This window comes from Drepanopeziza brunnea (genome assembly GCF_022702325.1).
Source record: "Drepanopeziza brunnea f. sp. 'multigermtubi' strain 214-2 chromosome Unknown ctg15, whole genome shotgun sequence".
Classification (NCBI taxonomy): Eukaryota; Fungi; Ascomycota; class Leotiomycetes; order Helotiales; family Drepanopezizaceae; genus Drepanopeziza; species Drepanopeziza brunnea.
In genome coordinates this window covers 1,594,742-1,619,993 of record NW_027094078.1, presented here as the reverse complement: position 1 = coordinate 1,619,993, position 25,252 = coordinate 1,594,742, and the positions used below count along the sequence as shown (strand labels likewise).

Sequence of the window (25,252 nt, the reverse complement as noted above, 5' to 3'; positions counted from 1 at the left end):
TGGTTGCGCGTAGATGCGCGATCCTTCTATTATTATTTTTTTCTTTTTTTCCGGTCGATTCTTTACTAGCTCGATACATCGGGAACGCAAAGCGCTTTCGAATTACGCTTGCAATATGTTCGAAGGAGAAGTCTTACAAGCTAAGACTAAGCTAGAAAAATACGTACGGGCTTACGGGAGCTATTACGAAAATTGAAGTGAAGTTGCGGGCGAGCAAGGGTGGAAGGAAAAGCGTTACCGTGAGAAAACATATAAGAGAGTTAGGTTCCCGAAAAGCAGCTCGAAGGCGGGCGGCCTTGAGCTACAAGAGATTGATTATTTACAAGAATACACGGGATTTCATACTCAAATCGATTGATCGCGAACTTACCTCGTAGCTTGCGGAAGGCCGGAGGTTTTACCTCGCTCGGGCCGGGCAGCGTTTACATTTTTTTTTAAATATACAATTTCAAAGTGCATTCCTTATAGAAAATTGATGTAGCGTTTAATCTTAAAAGCCTTCAAAGCCAGCCTTACAAGCGACCTCGCAGCTCACCGGAAGGGAGGCAGAGAAGAAGATGAAGATGATGGAGTTGATTTAGCAAAGCTCGTCGAGATAAGTAAGCTTGGTTTGACGAAATGGAAATAACAAATATGAATATGATTTGAATGCCTCGGTAGCTTCATATTTTATTATTGATTACCTCAAACGAACATTTGCTTTCCCGTCGATTCACCAAACACGGCGGTCACGAAATCCGGGTTCTCGCGGCCAGATCTGCTATATAGCCCCAGCATGTTTTCTTGACCCGTTGCCCGTATGCAACACAGATATAATCAGAGAGCCCTATATGTACGTGTCAGAAAGTGGTGGGCACTTTGAAAGAGGGACACAAGAATTACCTGTACGCTATGTCCTTCCTGTAGTGCATGTTTTTGAACTTGATCGATGCAACTCCTTGGTAGGCTAGACATGCAGCCGAGACCGCAATAACACGTCCGCCAGCAGTGACAAGATCGCCATTCTCTCAAAGCGCCTTGCCCGCGTAGGAGAAGCCGAGTTCGCCAGTCGATGCTGCCAAAATCTCAATATAATAATTCAACGATGATCTTTTCCAGGGGAAGGGTACCTTTCACTGAATGCCGGTGCCCCATATTGATCTTGTCGTCGCCTGCGTACTTTCCTGGATATCCACCAGCGGAGACAATGACAACGGCAGAGGACTGATCCTTCGATTCCGTTAACAATAGGAGAATCTTGACCAGGGATGACCAAATCTATGCTCATGTCTCTGGCCCGTTGGACAAGTCCCGGAAAACCATCTTCGCTTGTTCCATCGATATCAGAGACCTTGTCGATCGATGCCTGCTGCTGTGCCCCCGTTACCTGGAGCCACGAAAATCCTTCTAACCTGAGAAGACTGGGGGAGCTGAGGGCAAGTGCGCTTTCTCGACCGCCTCGCCCGATGAGCAGGATATTCATGAGACCGCTCATTTTGTATTTGGAGTCTGTGGATTACATTGTAATTGTTGGGATGTGAGGAAAGCGTCCGACGAAGAGATGTGCCGAGGTGATTAAAGCGTCTGAAGAAGAGATATGCTGGCCTTTATATGTTGTAGATTTAAATAGTTGTACAGTAAAATCAATGAAGCTGCCAATGAAATTTTCTGCCTTTTCATCACTCCGTGTAGGCTACGAAGCTAGCGGTACAAGTACGTAGCCAACGTGACTTGAAAACATGGTACCAAGATTTGAGCTGTCTACTAATCGTCGGCTCGCTTAGGTGGGCCTCTATTCATCTTTTAAGAATGACGATTAGTATAGTAACTCCGTAATCGATCTCTCAAAAACAGATGCATCGAATCGCTGGCTGCACTGAAGGGGATGGTGGCCAGTACCATTGTGGATGAAGCTGTGAGCACAATATACCATAGAAGAAAATTTGGCCAGTCCAAAATTCGGTGTTGAGGCTGTAGGTGACGGCCACACAAGGCTTCCGGACCATATCTTCTGTCAAAGACTTCGGTCGAAAGACGGGTGGTGGTATGGGAAACCACGCACCTGTTGTTGGGTTCCCGGATGTTGCGATGAAGCATGTTGAGGAGCGGGTCATACGACTTGAAAGCAACGGAATGTGAGCCGAGAGAAGATTTTGTTGCCTACCTAGATGGACAAATGGCTGATCGCTGTGGGATGTAGTTGTATATAGCCAGGGGCCGAGCGATCTCCGAGTAGCATCGGACCAGAACTTAAGGCATACAGCGGGCTAGGTATATCAAGGTCTTAAAAAGGTATTGCTTTCCGGTCCTTTTGTTGCTAATGAGACGTCGGATCAGTGGGTCGATTGTGGCAATGATGACCGACTTGGCCATATAAGAGTCTAGTAGGTAGTTCTACAACCTTTCTCCACTTAAAATATCATTATTCATGTATGGACATACCTGGGCTCCTAGAGAAGGCAGATTCACAGCTTCCACTGCTTCGCAATCTCAATACCCTCAGCTAGCGTAGCAACTCGAGCATCAATAGCAAAGCCCTGCCCTTCTAAATTCTTGCACTCAGCATAGAGCTTCTTCAACGGGACCGTGAAACATTCGATGAACTCTCCACCTTCCAGTTCTGGCTGGGGCTTCTTGTTCTCAGGCTTGGACATGTCGACTGTGACATGAACCATGCGAAGATTCGTGTTGCAGAAGCCGGGGTCTGTTGTAATGTTAGAAACCGACACCGTCGTAGCGTAATGTTAATATGAGTACAGGAAGAATATTGAATATGCGTGAGAGTGGCCATACCATTGAACATCACCGGGCTAGACTCGCTCACAACCCCAACATATCCCGTCTCTTCCTTCAGCTCTCTAACCGCAGCTTGTTCAGCCGTCTCGCCCGCATCAACCAATCCAGCCGGGACCTCAATGCAGACTTTGTTAACCGGTGGTCGGTACTGTTTTTGCAGCAGCAATTCAGGACCTGATTCGCTCGCGTAGATATCAGCACCGCCTTCAAAATCGCTCCCTCCATACGGAGTATTTGTTAATCTTTCATCGCCTGCGTCACTTTCCGCAACATCTAGCAAGTCCCGAGTTGTGCTCTCCCGTCAGGCCGTCGGGGGTGTCTACGCACCGGACTCCGTCTCGAGGACTGCAACAATGCCTACAGCATCAATGTCCGAGCCCTGAGGACGTGTAGGCCGCTCCGCGTGCTCCCACGTTCGTGTCTTGCCTAGAGGGTCGGTGTATATCGTGCTATTTCGCGAGGCCCTGTCAGATATGCAATCGCGGATATGATAGGCAGAGGCTTGCTTGTTTATACAGGATTGTTCGGAGCCATTTGGCCTTGGAGGGGTCCTGCGAGATGGGGTGTTAGCTGTCTGTGCAAGAGCAGAGAGGAGATGAAGCTGCGAAGGCATAAACCGACCAAGGGCTCTGTCTTGACGATCTTTGCATCTGCCGCAGACATCTTAAGGGTTTAACGGTTTGATCTGGATGTCGCTAGAGATAGTAGGAAGAACAATCGAGGCTGGCGGGTTGAGGCTCCAGGTAAGGAGTCTTTTACGCTGGTGAGACGCGTTTATACAGATTCAATTACGTCATTACACGGTTGTTTTAATTTATTTTGTTTTTGGATCTACAATCTCTTTGAATCATCAAGTCAGATAAGATTTCATTTGAAGTCAAAAAATTGATCAATGGCTGGAACTCTAAAGCCTTTACTTAATGCAGCACGTGACAATATCATCCTGCACTGGACTGCTTTTCCAATTCCATATATCGCTATCTTGGAATTTTAGATAGTAGTCTTTCTGCGTCGTGGGTATGTTCTGAGATCATATACCATTCAGCATTAGCAAGATCTGGACTTCCCTCATTAGAACTACTCTAGAATAATACTATCCAGAAGTCTGATGGACGTCAGATTGATCTTCGCATCACCTTTAGCATCGAGGACACAATCCAAAAGAAATATTTTGATTGTCTATTACTAGCCGTAGTCCATTCTAGACCACCATATCCCGCAATGAAATCCTAATGAAACGCATTCCATCCAACTCCCTATTCGCCATTACTCCGTTGCCTTTCTGCTGCCCAGCACCTCATTTTCCCCCTTGCACCGCACCAGGGTTCGCAGCGCGATTCCTATCATACATCCCCTGCCATCTGCGCTGCTCCTGTTTCTTGACCTCAAATGCAGTGTCTGTATCTGCCTTTGGTGGTAGCGTCGGGCGAACCCGTGGAGGTTCAGGCACCGGATCTGGAACCTGCGTACTGCTCTCCGGCTCTATAGTCTTCATCTCCGTCTTGAGCTCGAGCTCGTGAAGAATGACCGGCTTGGACTTGTAGATCTGCTCTGGTGTGTGAGACAAGATGGGAATAGCTGGAATATCCTTCGCCGAAGTTGACACGGGTGTAGTGGTAGTGGACTCGCGCTCGATAATGCTCAACTCGGTGTCGGCTTTGATGTCAGGAACGAGCTCTGGCTTGAGCTCAGGGCTATCTGTGGGAGTACAGACCTCTGACGCGCTCGTGGGTGTGCTGGCCTCTGAGCGACTACCGGGCGTGCATGCTGGTTTTGTAGCATTGCTGTCAGGCATGGTAGGAGGCTGGGTGGGATGATCACGAAGATGGGCGTCGATGACGAGCGCGGCCATTGCAGATATCATCTTGCTCGAAGGTTTCATGTATTTCGAGTATTTTTGGCGTTGATAGGGATAACAGTTATTGTCGCCACGAGGGTGGAAAGTCACGGCTAGGAGATATGCCTTTTGTACCTTGATCAGGTCAGTCCACCTTAAGCGTGGGTGTATCATTTATTCACTTACCTGTACAAGCAAACCCAAGAAATGTCTATCATTTTCTATCAGACCAGCTATTTTAAGATGCACTCTACTATTGTAAGTAGTCCCAGGCCGTTTTTCAAAGGGCGACCTCACTAGTGTCATCCGCAACGTTCCTTCCCTCTCCTCCGTTACTGTTTGTGCTCACTAGTGTCGCTGCATATCATCCTTTATACTTGAGAATTACCTGGATTTTATTCATATCTCCTGTCTCCAAGGTCAGATAAAAAAGAACCGGTTGCATCAGACTCGCACAGAATCCAGGAAACTGTCACGCCCGAAAACAATGATTCCAATCAGCATCCTGTCCGAATCTCGGTGCTACGTTTCGCAGTCTACTGTACCAAAGTGCTATATTCTCACGTAAAAATAGCCAGCGTATACATTGTCCTTTGTGATCACTTTCATTTACATCGAGAGAAATGGAGAGATGAAAACGATTGTTTCGCTCGAACTACTGAATGATAACTATCCTTGGACGATGCATAGTCGAGCCAGGCTCAGAAACTGGATTGACTCCAAAGACAATTTTTTCCGTAGAATCTTAAGCAGATGGAAGGTCCTTACAAGTACTAAGTTTGCGAGAGATATCAAGAGCCATTTTCTGATCATGGAAAAGTTTCTGGAACTCACCGCACCAAATTGATTGTCTAGTAGGCTAACAATCGATACAAAATCTGGCGAAGAAGTGGTGTGAGGATCGGGGTGTGACGCCAATTCCTAGCCCGGCAGCGTTCCCTCGGGAATGATCCCCAACAGAGTCAAATGACAATGGGAAAATAGACAGCATAAAACGGGTCATATTAATCAAAAGGACGCCATCTTCACCCCGCTGACTTTTTTTGGTGATGACGACTTGGCCGTCGAGGAAAATAAATAACTACATATGTCATGAGTCATGTTTCCAAAAACGTACTCACGAATCCAGGATCAAACAAGAAGTGCGCCGAGATCTCCACGCAGCGCCGTTATTAGAAGAACGAGCACCAGCCAATATACATACCCGCCAGATAGGTCTGGTTCGTCGCCATCTTGATCAACTCGTCCACTTGTCCCTCCACCCCCAACGGTACGCTCTCCCCCGGTAACAGTCCCTTGACCTTTCGCTGGATGCTATCCAGCACGCCCTGCGCCGTCTGCGGCACGCCGTCCTTCTTTCTCTTCTTCACGTTGCTCGTCAACAAGTCCAGGGTGGGATCATACACAAACGACTCCAGAATGGTCATCAGCGTCTCCTCATGTTGGCGCAGCAATTTGAGGGTCAGTTCCGAGGACTTGCGGAACGGGCCTTCGTACCCATACATCCCCATTGCATCAACCATGTTGTGCGTTAAGCGGAAAGGAACGCGTTCGGGCTTGACGAACGTGAGGCCTTTGTCAAACAGACAGTTGAAGTCGACATGGAAGGTCCCGCCGTTGCCCTCTTCGAAGAGAATGTTTTCACCGTGACGATCGCCCAAGCCGAGGATCGTACCGACCATTGACATCACAGCGCAGGAGCGGGTGTAGCGGAGGCGAGCGGCGAACCATGCTGATGGCTCAGGGAACTGTGCTACGAACCAGCGGTGGAACATGGGCGGGAATATACCCAGCACCTTTTCCGTGAAGAAGGGTAGCTTGTCTTCGGATTTGGTCGCCTCTTCGCAATAAAGAGCGATTTCGTTATAGTTGGGTGCCACGCCGATTGCTCTGTAGAGTCCAAGAAGGATGTCCCGAAGGGTCTTGAGACCATCCACCCATTCGATAAGACCGCACTCTTCGTTGAGCGGGGTGACGGCGTAAGTCTTGATATAGAGCTGACGCCTACTCGATTCAGCGTCACGCTTGAGTGATCGATTGATCATACTATTGAACTCCATAAGACGTTGATCTTTTCGAAGATCATCCTTTGGCTTGCACATAATTCCGTAGGTCTTGCCGTCCGAGCCACGGGCGGTAAGCTTTCGAGGCTTTTGGAGAGAACTCAGCACCAAGACTTCATCCAGGAACGATTCGATGGTAACAATATCACGAGAGAACGCCTTGTGCGTCTTGATGTTATCAGTGAGAGTCGGAAGTGTGGCTGTCAAAACACTTTCGACGGGGACTGCGAGAGGGCTGGGTAAGCAATGCTTCGAAATGAATCCCAGGTCTTTCGTCAAGCTTGCAGTTGTAGTCCGGTTCCCTTGAAAGTCCCCGGAGTTGCATGCTAGGAGAAGTTGCTCCGTGAGTTTCTCGCCGTTCTTAATCAGTGCCCTGATATCTATGTTGGAATCGGGTTTCTTCGCTGATCTCAAATTTTGTAAGATACTCCCTCCGCGAGTTCTACGATCCGACTGAGTGGACGTACAGACTGCGAGTAAAGTCCATAGGGCTTGTTGCGGGTATGTAGATACGACCTTATGAATCATAGTTTGCAAGTACTTGTATACTTCGTTGTTCGAATGAGCGATACGAGCGACGATCTGTGGTAACGCCGTGTAAAACATATACGCTGGTGTTCTGGTGATGTACTTGTTGAAGCGCAGGTGGATTCCATCGAGATGGCCTTTACGTAGCTCGTTGATCTTTGCAGCATACTCTTTTGTGCCATGCTTAACCGGCGTCTGAACCTGTGACCCAAGATCCAGCCAAAGTGTCAAAATTCGCGGAAGGGTTTGGTACAGATACTTCGTTCCGTATGTAAGGGCACGTAGGTAGTTCTCGATGACTAGTTTCGCTGTTTCCCCTGTAAGGAGAGTATCGTTTTGACGATCAGGAGGGAGAGCCTTTTCCGACTCCAACAATTTGTTGTAGTGCCTCCCGAGATAGTAGTGACCCTTCTCCCATGCCGAATGGGTTTTGGCAGCGAGCTGATACTGGACTCTTAGTGTGGACGATTGTGTCTGTCCTGCACTATCCAGCCATTTTGCGTACAGAAGGTGTGCTCTCGCAGTGAGAAGATTTTGTTGGTTTGGCTTATCACTATCGGTAGTGAAGCTTGTAGCTTGATATGTTTTGTTGTGGGAAAAGAACGCGTTATTCTGGATGGCTCCTTGCAAATTCTGGATAGCTTTACGATGATGGCCCTCCTTCCATAGTAGTTTTGCATGCTCAATCATAGCTGATTGATCACCAAGCTGGGATGCGTGGAGAACAGCATTGAAGGACTGGTGCATGGCATTCCCTTTGCGAGCCAGTCGAGCACTGGTAAGCCATGCTGCTGCAATATCACCCTTACTAAATTCCAAGCTGCATGAAGTTAGCAGTGCGTAAAATTTCACACTCAGGGAATAACATACCCGGAGAGTTGCATTGCAGCTCTCCTGATCCCCAGTAAGTATTGTTTGTCATTGAGAAAAGCTCCAATGACCTCGAGTCTTCGATTCAAAGACTCTAATATGTCAGGGGCGGCAACATTATTATCGGCACCGGCAATCATTTCCAGCTCGGTAAGCACATGGAATTTGAGGATTGTATCATGGCTGGTACCTAGAGAAGAAGTGGTTGCGTTTGACACGGAACGCGCTATCTTCTCCCGGAGCGCAGCAACCCTTGACTTGAAAAGATCCGTGTTTTTCGCATGCAAAGCCAAGAGCGCTCGGCCCACGTTGACATTGAAGTCCTCAGTGATACCAGGTGGTGCTAAAGACGAGTATTTGGCAAGTGTAGCCCACCTTCCCGTTGCCCAAGAAGCCTCAGCTGCGAATGGAAGCAGCTTTGAGACGGTCTGCGAGGCGTTATGCATCCCTTCCACGTAGTTTAGGAGAACATCTGCATACGTTAGCTATCAACTTTCCGATAAGGGCCGAGGGTACCTACCATGCTGCCCCAACTCTTTCAAACATGTCAGAAGATTCAATTGAACGTCAACATCTTCGGGTGTTTCTGCCAGCTGAATCTCATACCAACTCTGAGCTGCTGTCCACCGACCGGCTTTTCGGTGGCCGAGGATTTGCTGATCGATGTCCAAGACATGCAGGTGTGCAGATATGCCTTCAATCCCATCAGGCTCGTCTATCTGCGTGTATATGTCTTGTAATCGTTGCAAATGCGCAGTGTTGACGTCCGGATTAATAGGTCCTCGTCCACGGACATCCCGGATATGCTGCTCCCAGTAGAATAAGGCTCTGGAATATGACTCGCACTGAATAGCTCGATGAGATATAAGCTCGGGAGGGATGGTTTCGACGACCGACTTGACCAGCAGAATTTCGTGTTCAGCCTCAGGTGCAATTTGGCCGCGAGAGGATGCCTTAACCTGTTTCTCTTGCATCCATCGAGCGAGATAGTCAAGAATACGGAAGACGGTCTAAAATAATCAGCAAAGTCATATGGGAAAGAGATAACATACCTCAACGCACGACTTCATATCTTCTCTTCGTATTGGAGAATCTGCCGGAATATCGTATTCGAGTACGGAGAGCAACTCCGCCCCAATATCTTCTCGATTCTTGTCTGTACCGTCAATAATCGCATGAAGAACCAAATAGGGAAGTATGAAGCTGGCGACCGACACGTCTTTTATCCTGATGGCTCGGCACAGAGGAGGAAAAATAAGTTGAGTGCATAAATGAAATGGCTTTTGCAACAGATCCAGCGTGAATCCTCGGAGCCAGGCGTTATAAAGCTTCTGAGGAGGCATTGCATCGGGTCTGAATATTGGGTACTCATACTTTGGCATCTCCATCGGCGCCAGGCTGTACTTTGAGGTAAGGAAAGGCGTTAGGATCTCTTGAATCCGTACCGGCAAAGCCACCCATTTTCGGTAGAGCGGTTCGGTGCTCTTTTTTTCCCCAGTCCTCAAGATGTCGCCGACAACATCTTTAAAATTGCATTTCTCGAGAAGCTCCTGCATCACATACGAAAAGAAACCCTGAAGAGACGGATCTTTAGCCGACAGGAACGCGGGCACAATGACCTCCTGCAAGATGTAAAGGACGAAATCTGTCGCTTCATTTTGATCGCGAAAGTTGCTGACCACGACCATTTCTCGGCGTTCTCGCACCGATTCAACCCTGTTAGGGTCTAGGCATCCGATGAGACCAAGACATTCAGCGGAAAGTACAGCAATGTCATTCTGCCATTCATTGTATTTGACACAAGTGTCCAATATAGAACGCACGAGCTGCCCGACCACGAGGTCGGGTTGCTCACTGACTGCTGAAGTCTGGAGAAATGATTGATTCAGTCGAAGATAGGCTTTCAGCTCGACAAGTGTCTGCGCGACTACTCCAGGATCTTCATGCCCGAGCCTGCGTTTGAAGATCAAAAAGCCGTTGCTGACATCCGTCGGTGTTCTCTGCCTGCTGATTTTGCGTTCTACGTCCGCCAGCTCCTTAATACCAGATAGTGACGGAAGGTTAAAAATCATATTGCGGATAAGGCGACCCCGAGACTCGTTGAGATACTGTAGCGTCGCTTCGGCACGTGCCCGAGTTTCCGTGTTGAAGGTCTTCCAATGCTGGATAATGAGCGAAAATGTGCTCTCAAGCATTGTCTCGACATCATCGTCTCCTAGATACCTAAGCATTGATTCCCAGGCCGAAAAAGCGCAGGCTTGCAGTTCAGGATGCTCAAATGCTACTTGAAGGCAGGCACATAGCTAGAAGATGTCAGATTTCGTATCTAGGAGGGTGTGCTGTAAAGCTGTACCTGAGGTCGTGCAGTCCTTGCGTGTTTTTGTGCCAGCTTCACTAGCTCCTCGATCGCTTTGACAGACCGCTCCTTCTCGGTCATCATCTGCTCATCTTTGGCGGCGCTAATAACGTCGACAATGCGAGCGACAATTCCCAGTAGATGCTGCTTCAAGAAAATCCCCGTGACGCTGTTTTTCTTCGAGCCTTGATTCTCGCTTCCCCGAGTTGCTAAAAATTGCAATGCAAATCGAATCTGAAAGAGTCAGAAAGGCTGAACTCGGTCTTTTGTAAAAGTAGACTTACTCTGGACTTTTGACTCTCGTCAGCTTGGCCAGCAGCCTTGAGCAAATACAAGGCCTGATACATGGGCTCTACTGTAGTCAAGTCTCCCAAGTCGAGGCCTTTGAACTCGCTCGAAACGCGTCGTAGCAACCCCATGATGTAAGAGTCGAGATCTGGCACATTTTGAACAAGGAGAAGCGCCAGGATTGGGGCTAGGTTTGATGGATCCAAACAAACAGCATAGTTATCACCGTCTAGTCGAGCCTCGCTGATTTTCTTTATAACGTCGAATTTTTGGTTCAAGACCAGGAAGGGAAGAGTATACGATTGAGTAAGCACCAGAAACTGAGCGACTGATATGCCAAGCAAGTCAGCTATGAGTTGGGCCGTTTGTGGCTTAACGAGAAGATCTGTGACAGCTGCCGTAGCGACGCTGCTCCAGAAAGAGCTTAGAAGTTTTTCGACAGTCAGGTCGGCTGCTTTTGCGATTCTAGGGATCTGCAAAGCCTATTAGCAAAGCGATTCATCATGCCGCCCGGGCATCGAAGTTTACCTCACTGAAAGCCGCCCCTGAGATGATAGGGTTACTATGTCCGAGATACCCGATCAAGGCAAGGAGGACGATGTTGAGCTCGTCGTCTTTCACGATTCTGCACAGAATTAGTATCTGCTCGGGGCAAAAGTTCTTAGCAATTACCTGGCAATCTGACCCCAAGCAAGCACGGCTGTCTCTTGAAAGATAATGTTTTCTTGCTCTGGCAATGATCGCAGGAAAGCCATTACGGCAGTCCGATTTTTCCTTGTCAAGGACTCCGCCGTTGAGGCACCTCGCAAAAAGAAAGGAAGTGTTCGACTGGTTATGATATTAGTAGATATTCCTTGATACCAAGAAGGATAAATTACCCAGCTGCCAATCTTAGCTCTCTTGTTGAGCTTTTAAGGGATGAGTAACACCATTGACCCAGCGGAGATACTTCAAGGTCAATGAATTCTGGATCCTGGAAGTGTAAAGCGAACCTCCGTAGAGCAAACATGGCAAGAACGCGAACACGCTTAGATGCCAGGAATGCAGGAGACGTGATCAGCTTGGTAAAAGTCAGGGTGGCTTCCTCAGCGAGTCTATCGCACTTCTCTGCATCGTGGGGTGGCTCTATAGAAAATGGAAGCTTCAATCCATCACAGATGGAGCACTTGGCATCCAAGGTTTTGCCATCAGCACGAGTAACAGTCAAAGTCCCTGAAATCGCGCACGGCATGCGACCAAGTAATTCAATAGCTTTGCATCGATCCGTCTCCAAAAGGGCTTCAAAGCAATCACTATATAAATTAGCCATATCTCAAATGAATGAGATTGATCCCCTCACCCCGCGACCTGATTAAGTCCAGTGAGATCTATTGCTCTCTGAGCTCCGAGCAGCTCGTACAGGTCCGCCGTAATTTTGTCAAAGAGCTTGATGTCGTTGTTGATCCTGCGACGCTTTGTAGGTGGTCCATCGTTGGCCAGGTCTTCCGAGTTTCCTCGCGTACTGTTATCCTCAAGTCCCAGGCTGCGGAATTCGAGAAGTAGATCAGGATTTTCAAAGCCAAGACCAAGATGGTCTCTGAATTCGTCTACCGACAAGGCTCCGCACGCTTGACATAGAAGTGTACATGCTGTCTAGAGAACTGTCAGCATTTTTGAGGCATGGTGATGGGAAAAACTGGCCTCGAAGTCTTTTACTATTCCTACAGATGTATCTTCATTGGCCAAAGCAGTTGACATCGCCGGAACAAGATGAATGGATACCACTCTACATATAGAGTCATACCGTCTACACATAGCCGCAATGTTTAATAAGACACTAGAAATTGGTCTCACACAGAGCTCCTCGGAAAGTCCATCGATTTCGGAAAGGAATTCGGCGCAGATAATTGAAAGCGCACTGTACCCTTTTCTCAGGCTGATAGGCCACAGAAAGTCCCGAAGCGAAGACAAGAGGTCCGCGAGAGAGCTAATGAATGCGCCGTTCATCTTCGTGCAAGCTCCAAGCAAAGCAGGATTTGCTTTCCATCTGTTGCGAACCTCGAGTGTTCGAATAAATGAGTCTAACAACCAAGCCAGGTAGTCTCGGAATGCTGCTGTTGCATCGTAGGATACAGCTGCTGCCTTGGATATCTCGACCAGGATTAGCAAGATGCTGCTAACATTGAGAAGGCCTTCAGAGGCGTGCCGAATCATGTAAGAACAGCCAGGCGAGTGACTGGGAGTGTCATCAGAACAGAGCGAGGCGTCAAGATCGAAGAGAACAGCAACATTTAAATCTTGGTGATTTGAGAGAATGCTCGGTAATTCGAGGTGGCTCAAAGTAGCTATCGAACTTTGTGAGCAAATTGCCTGATTTACACAGAACGATACGTACTTGTGACACACTCTTTCAAATATCGGAACAAGGTCGAACTCAGACCCCACATTCTGGGAATTCGAGCAGATTCCCGATATGACAGCAGAAAGATATTGTTTATCTTCTTCGTCAATCTCTCACAACCTTTCCGACCAAGCAATGCCAGGAGTCGTGGGAACAACCATTTCCACAACGGTTCTTGCCCTCTGCCTAGAAATTGCTCGCCTGCAGGTAAAGTGTAGTCCAATACCTCTGGGCTCTCTCTTAGCGTGACCAGGAAAAGATCCAAAGCTTCTTCGGTCTGCTTTACTAGCTGGGTCACGTTCTTAAATGGGTCGTCGCTGGCGATCCTGTCCAAGAGGGCACGTGAGAAGACGTAAATGAGTTTGTGTTTTCGCTCCAGCTTCTTATCGAGATCCTCGACAAATTCCGGGTCTTCTTCTAGGCGTTGAGCTGCTTCCGTTTCGGCATTAGCAACTTGGCTCATGAGAATCTCTAGGCTACCGGCGTCTACTTGTCGCGAGGGCTGGTTGCCAGTGGTGGAGAGGTCATTAATCAGCTGAGCTGCCATGGTCGATGGAGGAGGGTTGAAGCCCGCCATATCGACATTTGTATAACCATTCGGTCGATAACTGCCGTTTCTTGTGATGGGAGCCATTATTTGGGCGCCATAGTTGATGGGTTGTCAGTGAGGATCCAGACTTGGAGAAGACGCGTGTTTAAATTGCCTCTAACACGCGAGCACGTGACTTTGGGTGGGCAGTCAACCTCAGTACGCTCTTGTTGCCGCTCTCGGGGCTCAAAGCAGACTGCAACAACAGGAGGGCGCGCATCTATACTGCCTACGATTTCCTTAGGAGACTTAAAGACTTGAGTACTTGAATCTCTCCTATAGTCATTGCGCCTTGCTTTGTCGAGTCCAACATCGTTCGAACCACATACGAGTCCCACTGCGTCGCCACCGGTGCCACCACATGAAGTACGGTACCGACCCCGAACAACCTCAAGATTTCTAGAAAGTCGCATTCCCGACCCTTGCTTTCCCTGCCGCCCACATGGCAGTCTTTCAGAGCAAGAAATTCCGCTCCAGCGCCGAAGCCAACACTATTGCAGCCCGCTACCGATCCGGTCTCACGCGGCATCCTTTCCTCCTCTTCGGCCTCCCATTCATTGCGACTATGGTGGCAGGATCCTTTTTCCTTACTCCGGCCACCGCAATTAGATATGAGAAGCATGATCGCCGGGTGCGGAGGATGAGCAAGGAGGAGGAGCTCGGAATTGGGAAGGGTGGACGGAAGGTTGATATGAAGGAGGAGTATTACGTGAGTTTGCACAGCACATTGAGCTGCGGTCGAAAGATAGATCAGTCTGGCGGATGGGCTTTCGCAATACGCGAGCTAACAGCAAATATGCGGAGTCTGTGCTAATGGTGTGTGCAGAGACTGGCTGCGAAAGATCTGGACGACTGGGAACAGAAGCGTGTCAAGAGACTTCCGGGAGAGCATGACGGGAAGCTGTAATTGAGATGATTGTGGTGGGCACCGGTGGGCAAAACGACAGGGGGTTGCTTACGATTCCTGCTGAGCCCATGGACCTGGGGGGTCTCGGATCTGGTTTGAAAGCCCAGAGGCCGTACAGAAGGCTGATCAAAGGAGATCACGTATATCTTATGCGATGCAGTCCGTATGAAAGCAAAGCCATACGATGGGCTCCGGAATGGTAGAACGACTCATGGGTGAAGAGTGATGAGAACGCAACCCTTATTACGACGCCTGGAAAGCTACAATGGTTGCTAAACAAGCCATAAATTTTAGGGCACATGAGCTGCCACAGCCTGTTGCTGGTGAGTGTTTTCGGTTTTATCAAAGGTATTGATCTTCTTTCTCTTTACTCCGAGTCGGGTTTTTCAATTCCTGGGTATTTTCTGCATTTAACTTGGAGACAATGTACGGTGCCGGTCTGCAGGTGGCATGACAGGATCATCCGACCCCGTGGCACATGGCTACGTCTTGTTTTGTTTCTTACGACGAGGCCATTTGGTATTCAACATCATGTATTTCTTATTCCGTCCAAAACTTCTCATCATCTACTTCCGCCCACCTCACAGCGCCACTTACACCTTACCTCCCTCCCAAATCCCCTTTACCATTTCCATTAGAGCCCATGCCCCAGGATCAGGCACTTTGTCCTGCTCTGCAACTCCACCAACATAACTTGCTCTCCCAAACCCAGCCTTCAGCTCCCTCGTTCCCTCCGCCGCCTGTTCTGCTCTTGCCACCGCAGCTCCCAAGTCCCGCTCCTTATTCATCGTTTCGGCAAATGGCAGCAAAACATCCATGACCGTACGATCTCCGACCCTAGCACTAGTGTGCTGCTTCAGAATTTCTACCGCTTGAGTGAGTGCTGGTGCGAAAATATCTATCAGCTTGTCTGATTGAGTTGTGGAAGCTTGCACGCGGAGAGACGAAGAGAATGCAGCGATTAAGATGCCGAAGATGGCTCCGAGCGTGCCGCCCATATTATCGACCGCATTCGTTATAGCGTGCAAGGATTCTTGTACAGACCCTGATGTCGCCGTTCCGATATCGAGGATTTTGAGGATTGCTGGGGTATTCTAAGTATATGTATGTAGTTGGGAGGAATTGGGAGAAAGGGGAAGGGGGGGAGCAGTACCTTTGCTGACGTCTCTTACAGCCTCCCCACAGTCTCCATCACCCATTATCATATCCCACTTTGTCAAATTGGGTTCTGCGTCTATAGCGCGCTTACAGGCCGTTCGAATTGCCGAGTCTAGATGCTTGGGATCTACTGTGTGATATCAGTACTGCTTTTATGCAAAAATACTTGATGGTAATAATGCTTACTTGTGATATCCTCATTAGCCGCCACGGGCGCCTGTTTTTCGATATCCACCTCCGGCGTCCCCTGGCTTGCAACTTTCGTCGAAGAATTTGCAAGAACATTTGGCCAGGCAGGTGCTTTCGTCTCTGCGCCCAGCAAAGTCAATAATTCATCAACTTTCGTCTTGCTTTCTCTCGCTGCTATTGTTAGGTTGCAAAGCGTCACAGAAAAGCCAGGTCCGTTTAGCGAGGTTTCGAAGGGGCCGGAGTAGATTTTCGTTGGGAGAATGTCCCATTTAGTCTCTATTTGTGTGAGTATTTCTTCCTGCTTGTGCTGAGTCAAGGTCTCTTGGTGAGGGATCAAATACCTAATTGAGACAGCACTTCTTCAGTAAGAGCACCGAGCTCAAGATTCGACAGTCCGCCATAGTTATTGATTAGTAACACAGTATCATCGCCCTCATTGAACTTCACAAACGCTCTCTCGGGATCTTTCTGATCGCATATCAAGTCCAGAAGCCTAGAGATTAGGTCCTCTACTGAGGGAATCGGTGAGACTTTCTCAACAGCCTTTATCGCATCAGCATTAATCGTGCTCGAGGCATGTAGGGCTAGGCTTACAGGTTCATTATGGATCCCAGCTCCCACGACACAGACATCCTCCCCAATATTATCGTGGTTCTGTCGTCCAGGCACATGACAATGGTCAAGCGCCGACCCGATGGAGACCAGTTGCTCGTTTACTGCTTTACCGATTTCTACTAGACGCTCAAAACTGTATTCCTGAGCGGCTGCTGCACCCAGAACCTTCATCGCTATGGTGATGTCGGTTAATCAAGCTCGCCCAGAGTTTAAAGTGGCGAAGGGAAGAGCCGAGGGGTCTTACTGATCACGTTCCCAGCAAGTCCTCTCCGTCCAACCTTCTCGCTCTGACTCCTCCCGATGCTAACATCATCTGTGGCGGGCAACACCACGCACTTTCCCCTTTCAACCCACCCCCTCTCCATCGCTTTCTACACGAACCATCAGCTCGCTCATCTAACCACACATCAGAAGCTGGGTGGCTGATCTACCAAGCATGAAAAAGAGAACGGAATTGGGATCAACTCACCTCAGCAGCCAAGCCAAAATGTAACTTATCTCCTGTATAATTCGTGATCAGCAGGATCACCCCTTTTTTCCTGGGACAACTCGCAATCGCAGCCAAAACCTGCTTCATGCTCGGACTCGCGAAGATGTCTCCGCACGCCACCGCCGCCAGTAGTCCATCGCCTACATATCCAGACCACGCAGGCTCATGGCCGCTGCCACCTCCTGAGATGAGGGAGACGTGGGACGGAGAGGCAGTGGAGTTGAGGACTACGCGGTAGCTGGGAAGGAGGGTCAACCTAGGGTTTGCCCGCACGAGAGAGGAGAGGAAGCTCGGGACGAGGGTGTTGACTGCTGTGTCGGGGAAGTAGTGCTTGGTTGACATGATGATCTTTCGGATGTGGATGACGTTCAAGGTTCTCGGATCAAAGATAGACGGATCTGAGGAATCTTTGTGGCAGTGAGACGAGCTAATCCTCGGCTTGACTTGGATCTTCACAACGCCTTGAGTCTCGAGTGAAGATTCCAGATATGCAAAATGATGGCGAAGAGTCAACTCGGATTATACACTGGACAGCTCTTTCTTAAACGCCAACTAAAAGTTAACCGACAGTAGGATTTTGAGGCCAGCTTCAGGTTGAGAAGTGGGAGAGCACCAGAATCTTACTTATACCCCCTCCATCCCCACATTCGCCCTCGGGAATCCGCTTTGGGACGAGCCGGTGTATCACGTGTCAATACACTTACCTATTGTGAGCTCAACCTCTCTATTCCTTCGGGCTGGTTTCTGCCAAACGTCTTTCCCATGATCTGTGAAATTTGAGTGCTCGGAGATTATTTCTGGTCGCTCTTACTAGTGTCGCGGGTTTGACAAAGTGTTGAGGGACCCGGCGTGTAGACTTACTTTCAAGCACAGAGCCCAAATTCCTCAATAGTTCTGCTGTTCGGCCAGAAGGAGAAAGCGACCATGAACCATTACCTTTATAATTCTTGACGGATATTCCATGAGGCCTCATTCCATTCTCGCTTAGCATAAACCGAGTAGGGTTGCCTAGGCCCCTTTTCCTCGCCCATTCGCCAGTTTGCCCCACGTCCCCTTTTGGCTCCCAGACTTGCCCATTGGTTCTAAGGTATCATCGTCAATTAGCAGTCGATGGATTGTATACCATCTTTCCCTGTAACTCTTCACCCAAGATGGAAACCTACATGTGAAAGTTGACGCTCTCTCAGCGTAGTGTCTCCACCGAGCTCACACTTCACTTCACATCAACAAGCCTCCATCTCAATCTTGGTTTGAAAACGATGACTCTAGACGGGGAAAGCGCTTATGAGTTCTCCAGGCATGTTCCTCTTCGCCACCAGCCTCCTCCGAATCCAAGAAGTGCAAGGAGCTCTACGTGGGTCTAGCGTAAGAGTCGTGTATGTCACTGTCACGCCCAGGTAGCCAGCTGCACCCACGAGACGACGTCTATCACCATCCTCGCCGCTTGTAGCTGCATCCGACCAAAACATCTATTTCCAAGGACGACGCTGTAGGTAGGTAGACTCGAAGCCCAGATTCTCCCTCCCACTCTGACCGTCTTAATATATTCCACGGAGCACACCTTCTTTCCTTTCCCGGAAAAGCAGACACAGACAGACTCCCCTCCTGTCTTTCGAGATCGAGACGATTTCCAAGGAAGGAGAGGCTTGGAGCTGGATCTCCCCCGCCAGCCCAACCCAGACGCCAGAAAATGGGAATCTCTCGTGCCGCTGACCAGTGTGGACTGAGAATATCAAGCGCGTTCTTACTTCCACTTGGCCCTCTCGCTTTAGGAATGGTCCCGAGACAACGAGGGGCCTGGCTGGAAAGCCAGCCTCGTGGAGACGTAGAGACGTCGCACCTCTCAGATGAAGACGAAATTCGAAAAGGCGATGAGCGTCTGACGATTGATGCAGGGAATGGCGTGGAAAGACGCGGTGATGCAGCGGCTACATCACATACTAATTTATAAAGCGCGACGATCGGGTGGAGATCCACGACGGCGACAAATAGCTGATCTCGGACATGAGAGAGGGCTCGAAGCTTGTCGAGCTGCCACGTACAGAGACGCGGCAGACAGGGTGTTCAGATCGTGGATGCTTGAGAGATCGTGCGTAAACCTGGAAGAAAGTTGACGGGGGTTAAAACGCGGCTTGATCGGGACGCAGGAGCAAGATACTGTTAGTATTTTTCACTAGGAAACATCGTTCAGCGAGAAGGATATCCCGCATTTCACTCTCGCACATGTGAAACGAGAGTTAAAATTTCACGTGGAAGAAAGTGAGGGTGATGAGAATAAGTATAGCCACCCGCCCCTTAATCTTTCCAGGCGGAGGCATACGTAAGCGAGAAATTGCAGCCGGATGTCAGTAAACAACGTACTACGTCCCAGGCGTAAGTATTACCCCTCGAGGATAGGGTAACCAGGGGGTTTATCGTGGAAACTAAACTTTCGAGCATCTTCAAGGGGTAATAATTACGCCTGTACCGTGGTACAAGAGTTCTTACCCATGACACAGTCTGTCTGCCCGATCTATATCGCACAATCACATGACCTCCAGGGAGAATGAGCGAGCTCCCATTGATCATTCATCAAGTCAATTTTCTCTCATTTCATTTTCCGTTAACGAAATTTCTGATTGCTGCCTGCCTGCCTGCCTTATCCCTAGAGAATGTGGTGACCCGTAAAACTGACTAATCCATCCAAGTGACCGCCTTGGTAACCAAGAACTCGTTCAAGCCCATATCGCCATTGAAGCGACCCCAGCCCGAGTTTCGGACGCCACCGTGCGGCAGCACCGGCTCATCGTGGATCGTCATGCTGTTGATGTGCACGGCGCCGCTCTCGATCTTCCGCGCCATCTTCAGGCCCTTGCGCAGATCCGCCGTGAAGATCGACGCCGAGAGGCCGTACCCGCCGGAGTTCGCGACCGCGATGGCCTCGTCGTCGCTGCTGACGACCTTCAGGCAGGCGAGGGAGGCAAAGATCTCGTCTTGCCAGACCGGCGAACTTTCGGCCACGGAGCCGAGGACGGTCGGTGCGAACCGGACACCAGCGGTGGTGGTGGAGGGAGGGGCTGCGGCGGGGGCGGGCCCGTGGATGATCTGCGCGCCGGAGGAGAGGGCGGTGGAGACCAGGGCTTCGACGCGGGCTTTGGAGCCGGCTGTCACAAGGGTTGGGGCCTCGGGGGAGCTGGATGCGGATTGGGCGAGAGCGGCTTGCATAGCAGCGGTAAAGGCTGCGCTGATAGAGGCGTGGACTAGGATTCTGTCGGCTGCCATGCAGATTTGTCCGGACTGGTGATGATCAGCACGAGATGTTTGTATATATATATGTTAGTAGAAGCTGAGACTCGGCTTACGTTCAAGAAACAGCCCGCAATCACCTGCGGCACCGCAACATTCAAATCCGCATCCTCACACACGATAGCCGAGTTCTTGCCCCCGAGCTCCATCAAGCACGGCTTCAGGTTCTCACCGCACACCTTGGCGACCTTCCGGCCGACGGCCGTGCTGCCGGTGAAGTTGACCTTGCGAACCGCGGGATGGGCGATCATGGTGTTGACGACTTCCGCGGCATCCGAAGCCGGGCACGAGATGACGTTGAGGCAGCCAGCGGGAAGCCCAGCATCGGTAAAGGCGCGCGCAAGCGCGAAGTAGCAGCGAGGGGTGAGCTCGGAAGACTTGAGAATGGTGGTACATCCAGCTGCGAGTGCACAGGCGGCGGCGCGGACCCCGAAGACGTACGGTGCGTTCCTGGGCTGGTGTTAGCTGTGCCCGCCTACAACTCTAAGATGATACGTTTTTCCGAGTAGGGTCAGGGAAGAGCAGGCAGAACTCACCAAGGCACGATGCCCAGCGTCACGCCAATCGCTTCTTTGAAGACGATGGCGCTCTGGCCTTCCTCCTCGACGACCGGAACACTGCCACAGATACCCGTGATCCTGCCCGCGAGGTCACGCAGCATCCTGATGCTGAGAGGCACCACGAAGAACTGGCTGGCGCCCACGTCCTGAGGAAAGGAGAGATCGATGTCAGCATTGGGCTCGTCATTGACGTTTACCAGTCTCAAAAGCCGTTTTTAGTGCCGCCTGTAAATTGCTCACGAGATAACTCTCGGGTGGGTAGGACTCGCTGAAACTTACAGCGCCCATTTCAGTTCTCATGAAGCTGGCATTTTCAACAAGCCGCTCCTCGAGCAGATCGGCTGCCCGCAGGAGGATGTCCCGGCGCACAGTTGGCTTGGTTGCGGACCAGGAGGGGAGTGCAGCTTCTGCGGCCTCAACGGCCCGGATGGCGTCGGCGGGCGTAGCACTTGAGGCGGTCCTGAGGGTCTGGTTAGCATCAAGTGTTTTGTTTTCTCTCTTCCTTAATTTCTTATTGGGTGATTTTGTATGCAGCATGGGGAGACGGACCAGCACGTGGTGGATGTGTAGGGCGAGATCACGTCGAGGGTCGCGGAGGTCGTTTCCTCGATGCCGTTGATGAGCAGCGGTACTGTGTAAGGGGCTGCGGATGTTTCGGAAGCCATTGTTTCGGTAGGTATATCTAATTGATTCTCTGTTGTTGTTTTTCTTTTCTCCGGGTCAGATGATGGCTATTTGGCGAAGAAGTCTGGAGTCGAACAGCTCTTGAGGGAGTAGGGAATCACGATGTCACAATAGCTTTGTCGATGTTGGGCCGGGCACGCGAAACGAAACGAAACGAAACGCCAAGTCAACCTACTGATCCTACAACTATCTCGATCTCCGGACCCACCGGCTTCAGATACTACAGTGGTTGTTGTAGTCGTAGGTTCAATTACATACTCAGTACATGCGTAATTGAACGTGTAGTCTAAGTAGTTCCTTGACTCATCTTTATTTCAATTAAGATTGACCATTACGATCACAATCCAGGTAGCTGATATTGACAAGCCTTTAAATCTCCTTAGACGAAACAGAATATTTAGCTCTAATACACTACTCGGCAGCTACGGCAACCTACGTAGTACCAACAAGGCTAGCGCAGACAGACTACTCTATCGGACTCCTTCCCCGTCTACAAACTCAAGGCGCTACTTACTTCTACTTACTGTGCCGCCGCGGGATTCGAGCTGCAGAGTACCGAGTAAAATTAATAAGACATATATACGTACGACTAATTGTTCGTAACTACTCTAAGCAAAACGAAGAACTCAGCGGTGACAGAAAAGCCTCACCGATATCAGAGATGTCAGCAGGGATACGTCAGGTACTCTAGTGCGTGCTGTATCAAGTGCGAGGGTGATCCCTTCTCACGCGACTTTAGGATTTCGTGCCGAAGGTGAAGGATGTACATTGAGTGCTCTTCAAGATTTGAAACTATCTATGCCTATATGACGGGAGAGGTAGCCTCCGCACTTAGCCTGACGCGTCGAATGGATTGAGATTGCTATGTGGATCTCAGTCGGGGCGACTGCCTCTCTGCTGAGTCCTCAATCCCGTAACCGAAATTTGTTTTGACGGAAAGGAGTCCTCGCTTAGCTGTAATGATACAAGAATGCCATACAGGCTGAGAAGTAGCCTGATGAGAAGTTTTGGCGACCTTTTCTATCGTGATTATCATTACATTGCGTACATTTTATGCAATTGCAGTTGCTGGACCGGGGAGCCATAAATTCCATTTTATCCCTGAACTCCGTGCCGGGTAGTTGACTTATAGCTTCAATTGCTGGACCGACATGTGCGCCAGATGGGATTTCGGCGTCTTGGACCCGTCGTTGGTTATCTCGATGTCGGTACGGACAGTGATCTTGCTATCCTCCTCCGCGTGGCGCACCAGGCTCTCCTCGTCCGTCTCCCCGGCGCGATATTGGTTCGTGTCGGCCATGCGAATGTATTCGGACTTGGTGTCTGTCGAGGAGAGTCCAGGCTTAGAGCCTTTTGCGTATGACACGGCGTCAGTGCTGTTCTCGGACTGATCGCCCATACGGCGCCAGGAAAAGAGACCACGGATGGTCGGGAGACAAGCGCAGATGATGCCGACGGAGGGCTCGATGTGAGTCCAGAGCGTGGCTTGGTAGACGGTATCTATGTGAAGATTTAATTAGATGGGAGATCCCGCGGAGCAAGTGGATTGAGACGTAGACGTACTGGTTATTTGTGCGGGTACGATGATGAGCAGGGAGGCGATCCGGTAAACACTGGCGAAGCAGACGCTGGTGCTGTTAGCTCGTGTACCCGAAGGGGTTAAAGGGGGTTGCTTGGTTAACTTACAATCCTCCCAAAGCGAAGATGCCGGTGAGAGCCAGCTTTTCCTGCCAGGATCTTCGCAAGTTCCAAATGAGTGGCAATGGTAAGGCGAGGAGGACGAAGTCCATAATAACGTTGAACACTTGATTGGTTATGACGAAGGTGTTGACCGGTATGCAGTTTCCATCGATACTACGGTCCCAGAAAGCCCTGATAGGTCGACATTGTAGTCCGCAGGTGAAGACGATGCCGGCGCCCCAAACAGCAATGAGACAGTTGACGCTAATCGCTACGTAATGGAACTTCTGGGATACCGAGAAGATTCTTTGGAAGAAGCAGACGATAGAAATCTTGATCGTCGGGGAGAGGAAGAAGTAAGTGAATTGATTGGCGAGAAAGATCTCCTTATGTTAGCGCTTTATGTCGAGTTGAGTAGACAGGCGTAACCGACCTTGAAGAAATTGGTTATTTCGTATGGGGTCAAGTCCTCTATATAAGATCCATTGCCGCCAATCGTGCACCCTATAGAATTATCAGCGGCTTTACTTTCGAAGACGGTGAGCGGGTAGGTGTAGAACGTACAGAGCACCAATTGGATCAGCATCCCATACATCAAGAACATCGCTACGAAGCATAGGTGATCATCGATAAGAAGCGGCACCCCGAGCTTCAATCGAGCGTACAATCGCAAGCCAACTGCTATGGTACTCAGCAACACCAAGACGGAAACGATGATGATCATCCTCCATCCTTGCGCCGTTGGAGCGTAAGTCATGATGACGGTTGTCGCAGGTCTTGCGGTTTTTGTAGTAATGAATGTCTGCGTAGCAATCAATGCCGCTGCTTTCTAAATTCACAAAAGAGGTCGACGAGTATCCTATGAATGCGGAGTACGAAACAGGTGTGTGAGATAGAGAGAACGATGGAGTCTCTTGCACACCTAGGTAGGACCTTTTATCAAACCAGTGACCACTCGTGCTGAACGTCAAAGCATGGGCCAGGGTCAACTTTTCACAGATGCAAGTGCTTCCTAAAGAAGCAGGTTTCGCAAGTACCATGCAGACATGGGTTCCTAAGTTTATCTAAACAGGCATAAAGGGATTATGAACCTGCTAGAAGAAGATGAGGCCCATCTCCCCACCTTTACCGCCTGGGGGTAGAATTTAAACGATCCCGTTGAACTTCGGTTGAGGATTACAGTATTGAGTACAACTGTTTTCAGTCCTTCCCTTCTTCATTGGTGATTCATCCAGCATGTCGCTATATGGAACAGAGTCACATCTTTCAATGCGTTTTGTAGGACCAACCGCTGGAATGGTTCCGCTGCAATGTCACCCCCTTAAGTGCTAGGCACGTCGCAATCCATTCTCTTGAATGGTATAAAAGAAGTTCTTGGAACGATCTGAAGCCTTAGCATTCTTCTGCACCAGTCAAATGTACTACGTACTGCATATACTACGTACTACTACTACGGAGGTACAACCAAAAACTTCCAGGGCCTGATCTCCGGGGTTTGACTGGCTGGAGCCTTTGCAAAGACCCTTGCAAAAGTAGACATTGGAATTTGAAAAGGGGGGCGGGGGGAAGGATAGCCATGGTCGACTCCTTTTCCCAGCCTTACAGGAATAGGCTAGCAGCACTGACCAGATATTGTGTTTATTAGGAGTGAGGTGGGAGCTACTACGACATTAGCTAGAGAGCTTCCCACAAGCACTTGAAGACGTGAAAATCTTGCAAAAGCTATTCAATCCTTCGTCGAGTATTAGAACATCCACATATGGGCGTTCGTTCGTATTTCGCGAAAGGGAATCTAAAGCCGTAGGTAAACCTTAATAAATAGGGGACGGGAAGGACTAAGTGAGCTTCGGAGTTCTCCCACCCATCTGTCATTACCGCGCAGGGGGAGAGGAAGCCGAGTTGCTCTGTATAGTTGCACAAGGGTCTCTAGCCGGTGGACTTTAGGATCGGGACTTTAATAGCGAACGGCCGACTCGACGGCCTTTCTCTGGCCTGTGT

At 49.6% G+C, this 25,252-nt stretch overlaps 8 protein-coding genes across 9 annotated transcripts; 1 reads left to right on the top strand and 7 right to left on the bottom strand.

Moving 5' to 3' along the window:
• Positions 1 to 1,007: 1,007 nt before the first annotated feature.
• L3040_008377 (uncharacterized protein) lies at positions 1,008 to 1,474 on the bottom strand (the record flags this gene model as incomplete). Its single annotated transcript, XM_066154016.1, has 3 exons — positions 1,008 to 1,054; positions 1,110 to 1,257; positions 1,331 to 1,474. The coding sequence occupies 3 exons, from the start codon at positions 1,472 to 1,474 to the stop codon at positions 1,008 to 1,010; spliced, it is 339 nt and encodes a 112-aa protein (XP_066010559.1).
• A 970-nt stretch (positions 1,475 to 2,444) lies between these two features.
• L3040_008376 (uncharacterized protein) lies at positions 2,445 to 3,438 on the bottom strand (the record flags this gene model as incomplete). Its single annotated transcript, XM_066154015.1, has 5 exons — positions 2,445 to 2,683; positions 2,773 to 2,949; positions 3,103 to 3,224; positions 3,292 to 3,326; positions 3,397 to 3,438. The coding sequence occupies 5 exons, from the start codon at positions 3,436 to 3,438 to the stop codon at positions 2,445 to 2,447; spliced, it is 615 nt and encodes a 204-aa protein (XP_066010558.1).
• A 634-nt stretch (positions 3,439 to 4,072) lies between these two features.
• L3040_008375 (uncharacterized protein) lies at positions 4,073 to 4,639 on the bottom strand (the record flags this gene model as incomplete). Its single annotated transcript, XM_066154014.1, has 1 exon — positions 4,073 to 4,639. The coding sequence occupies one exon, from the start codon at positions 4,637 to 4,639 to the stop codon at positions 4,073 to 4,075; it is 567 nt and encodes a 188-aa protein (XP_066010557.1).
• Positions 4,640 to 5,784: 1,145 nt separating this feature from the next.
• On the bottom strand, positions 5,785 to 13,731 carry L3040_008374 (uncharacterized protein; the record flags this gene model as incomplete). The annotated part of the gene is made up of 12 exons (XM_066154013.1): positions 5,785 to 8,023; positions 8,074 to 8,545; positions 8,594 to 9,083; positions 9,126 to 10,376; positions 10,427 to 10,663; positions 10,714 to 11,190; positions 11,246 to 11,342; positions 11,390 to 11,545; positions 11,596 to 12,009; positions 12,057 to 12,349; positions 12,551 to 13,041; positions 13,092 to 13,731. The coding sequence occupies 12 exons, from the start codon at positions 13,729 to 13,731 to the stop codon at positions 5,785 to 5,787; spliced, it is 7,257 nt and encodes a 2,418-aa protein (XP_066010556.1).
• Positions 13,732 to 14,128: 397 nt separating this feature from the next.
• Positions 14,129 to 14,593, top strand: L3040_008373 (uncharacterized protein; the record flags this gene model as incomplete). The annotated part of the gene is made up of 2 exons (XM_007295335.1): positions 14,129 to 14,395; positions 14,513 to 14,593. 2 exons carry the CDS (start codon positions 14,129 to 14,131, stop codon positions 14,591 to 14,593), a joined length of 348 nt encoding a protein of 115 aa, XP_007295397.1.
• A 593-nt stretch (positions 14,594 to 15,186) lies between these two features.
• Positions 15,187 to 17,387, bottom strand: L3040_008372 (uncharacterized protein; the record flags this gene model as incomplete). Of its 2 annotated transcripts, none has more annotated exons than XM_066154012.1 (7): positions 15,187 to 15,677; positions 15,747 to 15,881; positions 15,938 to 16,216; positions 16,282 to 16,483; positions 16,535 to 16,728; positions 16,800 to 16,926; positions 17,025 to 17,387. In XM_066154012.1, 7 exons carry the CDS (start codon positions 17,385 to 17,387, stop codon positions 15,187 to 15,189), a joined length of 1,791 nt encoding a protein of 596 aa, XP_066010555.1. The 2 variants fall into 2 exon arrangements, with proteins under 2 accessions (XP_066010555.1, XP_066010554.1); XM_066154011.1 differs by having other exon boundaries at positions 15,747 to 15,878.
• A 2,331-nt stretch (positions 17,388 to 19,718) lies between these two features.
• On the bottom strand, positions 19,719 to 21,555 carry L3040_008371 (uncharacterized protein; the record flags this gene model as incomplete). The annotated part of the gene is made up of 5 exons (XM_007295337.1): positions 19,719 to 20,321; positions 20,387 to 20,780; positions 20,867 to 21,036; positions 21,170 to 21,350; positions 21,440 to 21,555. The coding sequence occupies 5 exons, from the start codon at positions 21,553 to 21,555 to the stop codon at positions 19,719 to 19,721; spliced, it is 1,464 nt and encodes a 487-aa protein (XP_007295399.1).
• Positions 21,556 to 22,700: 1,145 nt separating this feature from the next.
• On the bottom strand, positions 22,701 to 24,011 carry L3040_008370 (uncharacterized protein; the record flags this gene model as incomplete). Its single annotated transcript, XM_007295338.2, has 5 exons — positions 22,701 to 23,074; positions 23,138 to 23,202; positions 23,261 to 23,637; positions 23,688 to 23,758; positions 23,819 to 24,011. The coding sequence occupies 5 exons, from the start codon at positions 24,009 to 24,011 to the stop codon at positions 22,701 to 22,703; spliced, it is 1,080 nt and encodes a 359-aa protein (XP_007295400.1).
• Positions 24,012 to 25,252: the final 1,241 nt, after the last annotated feature.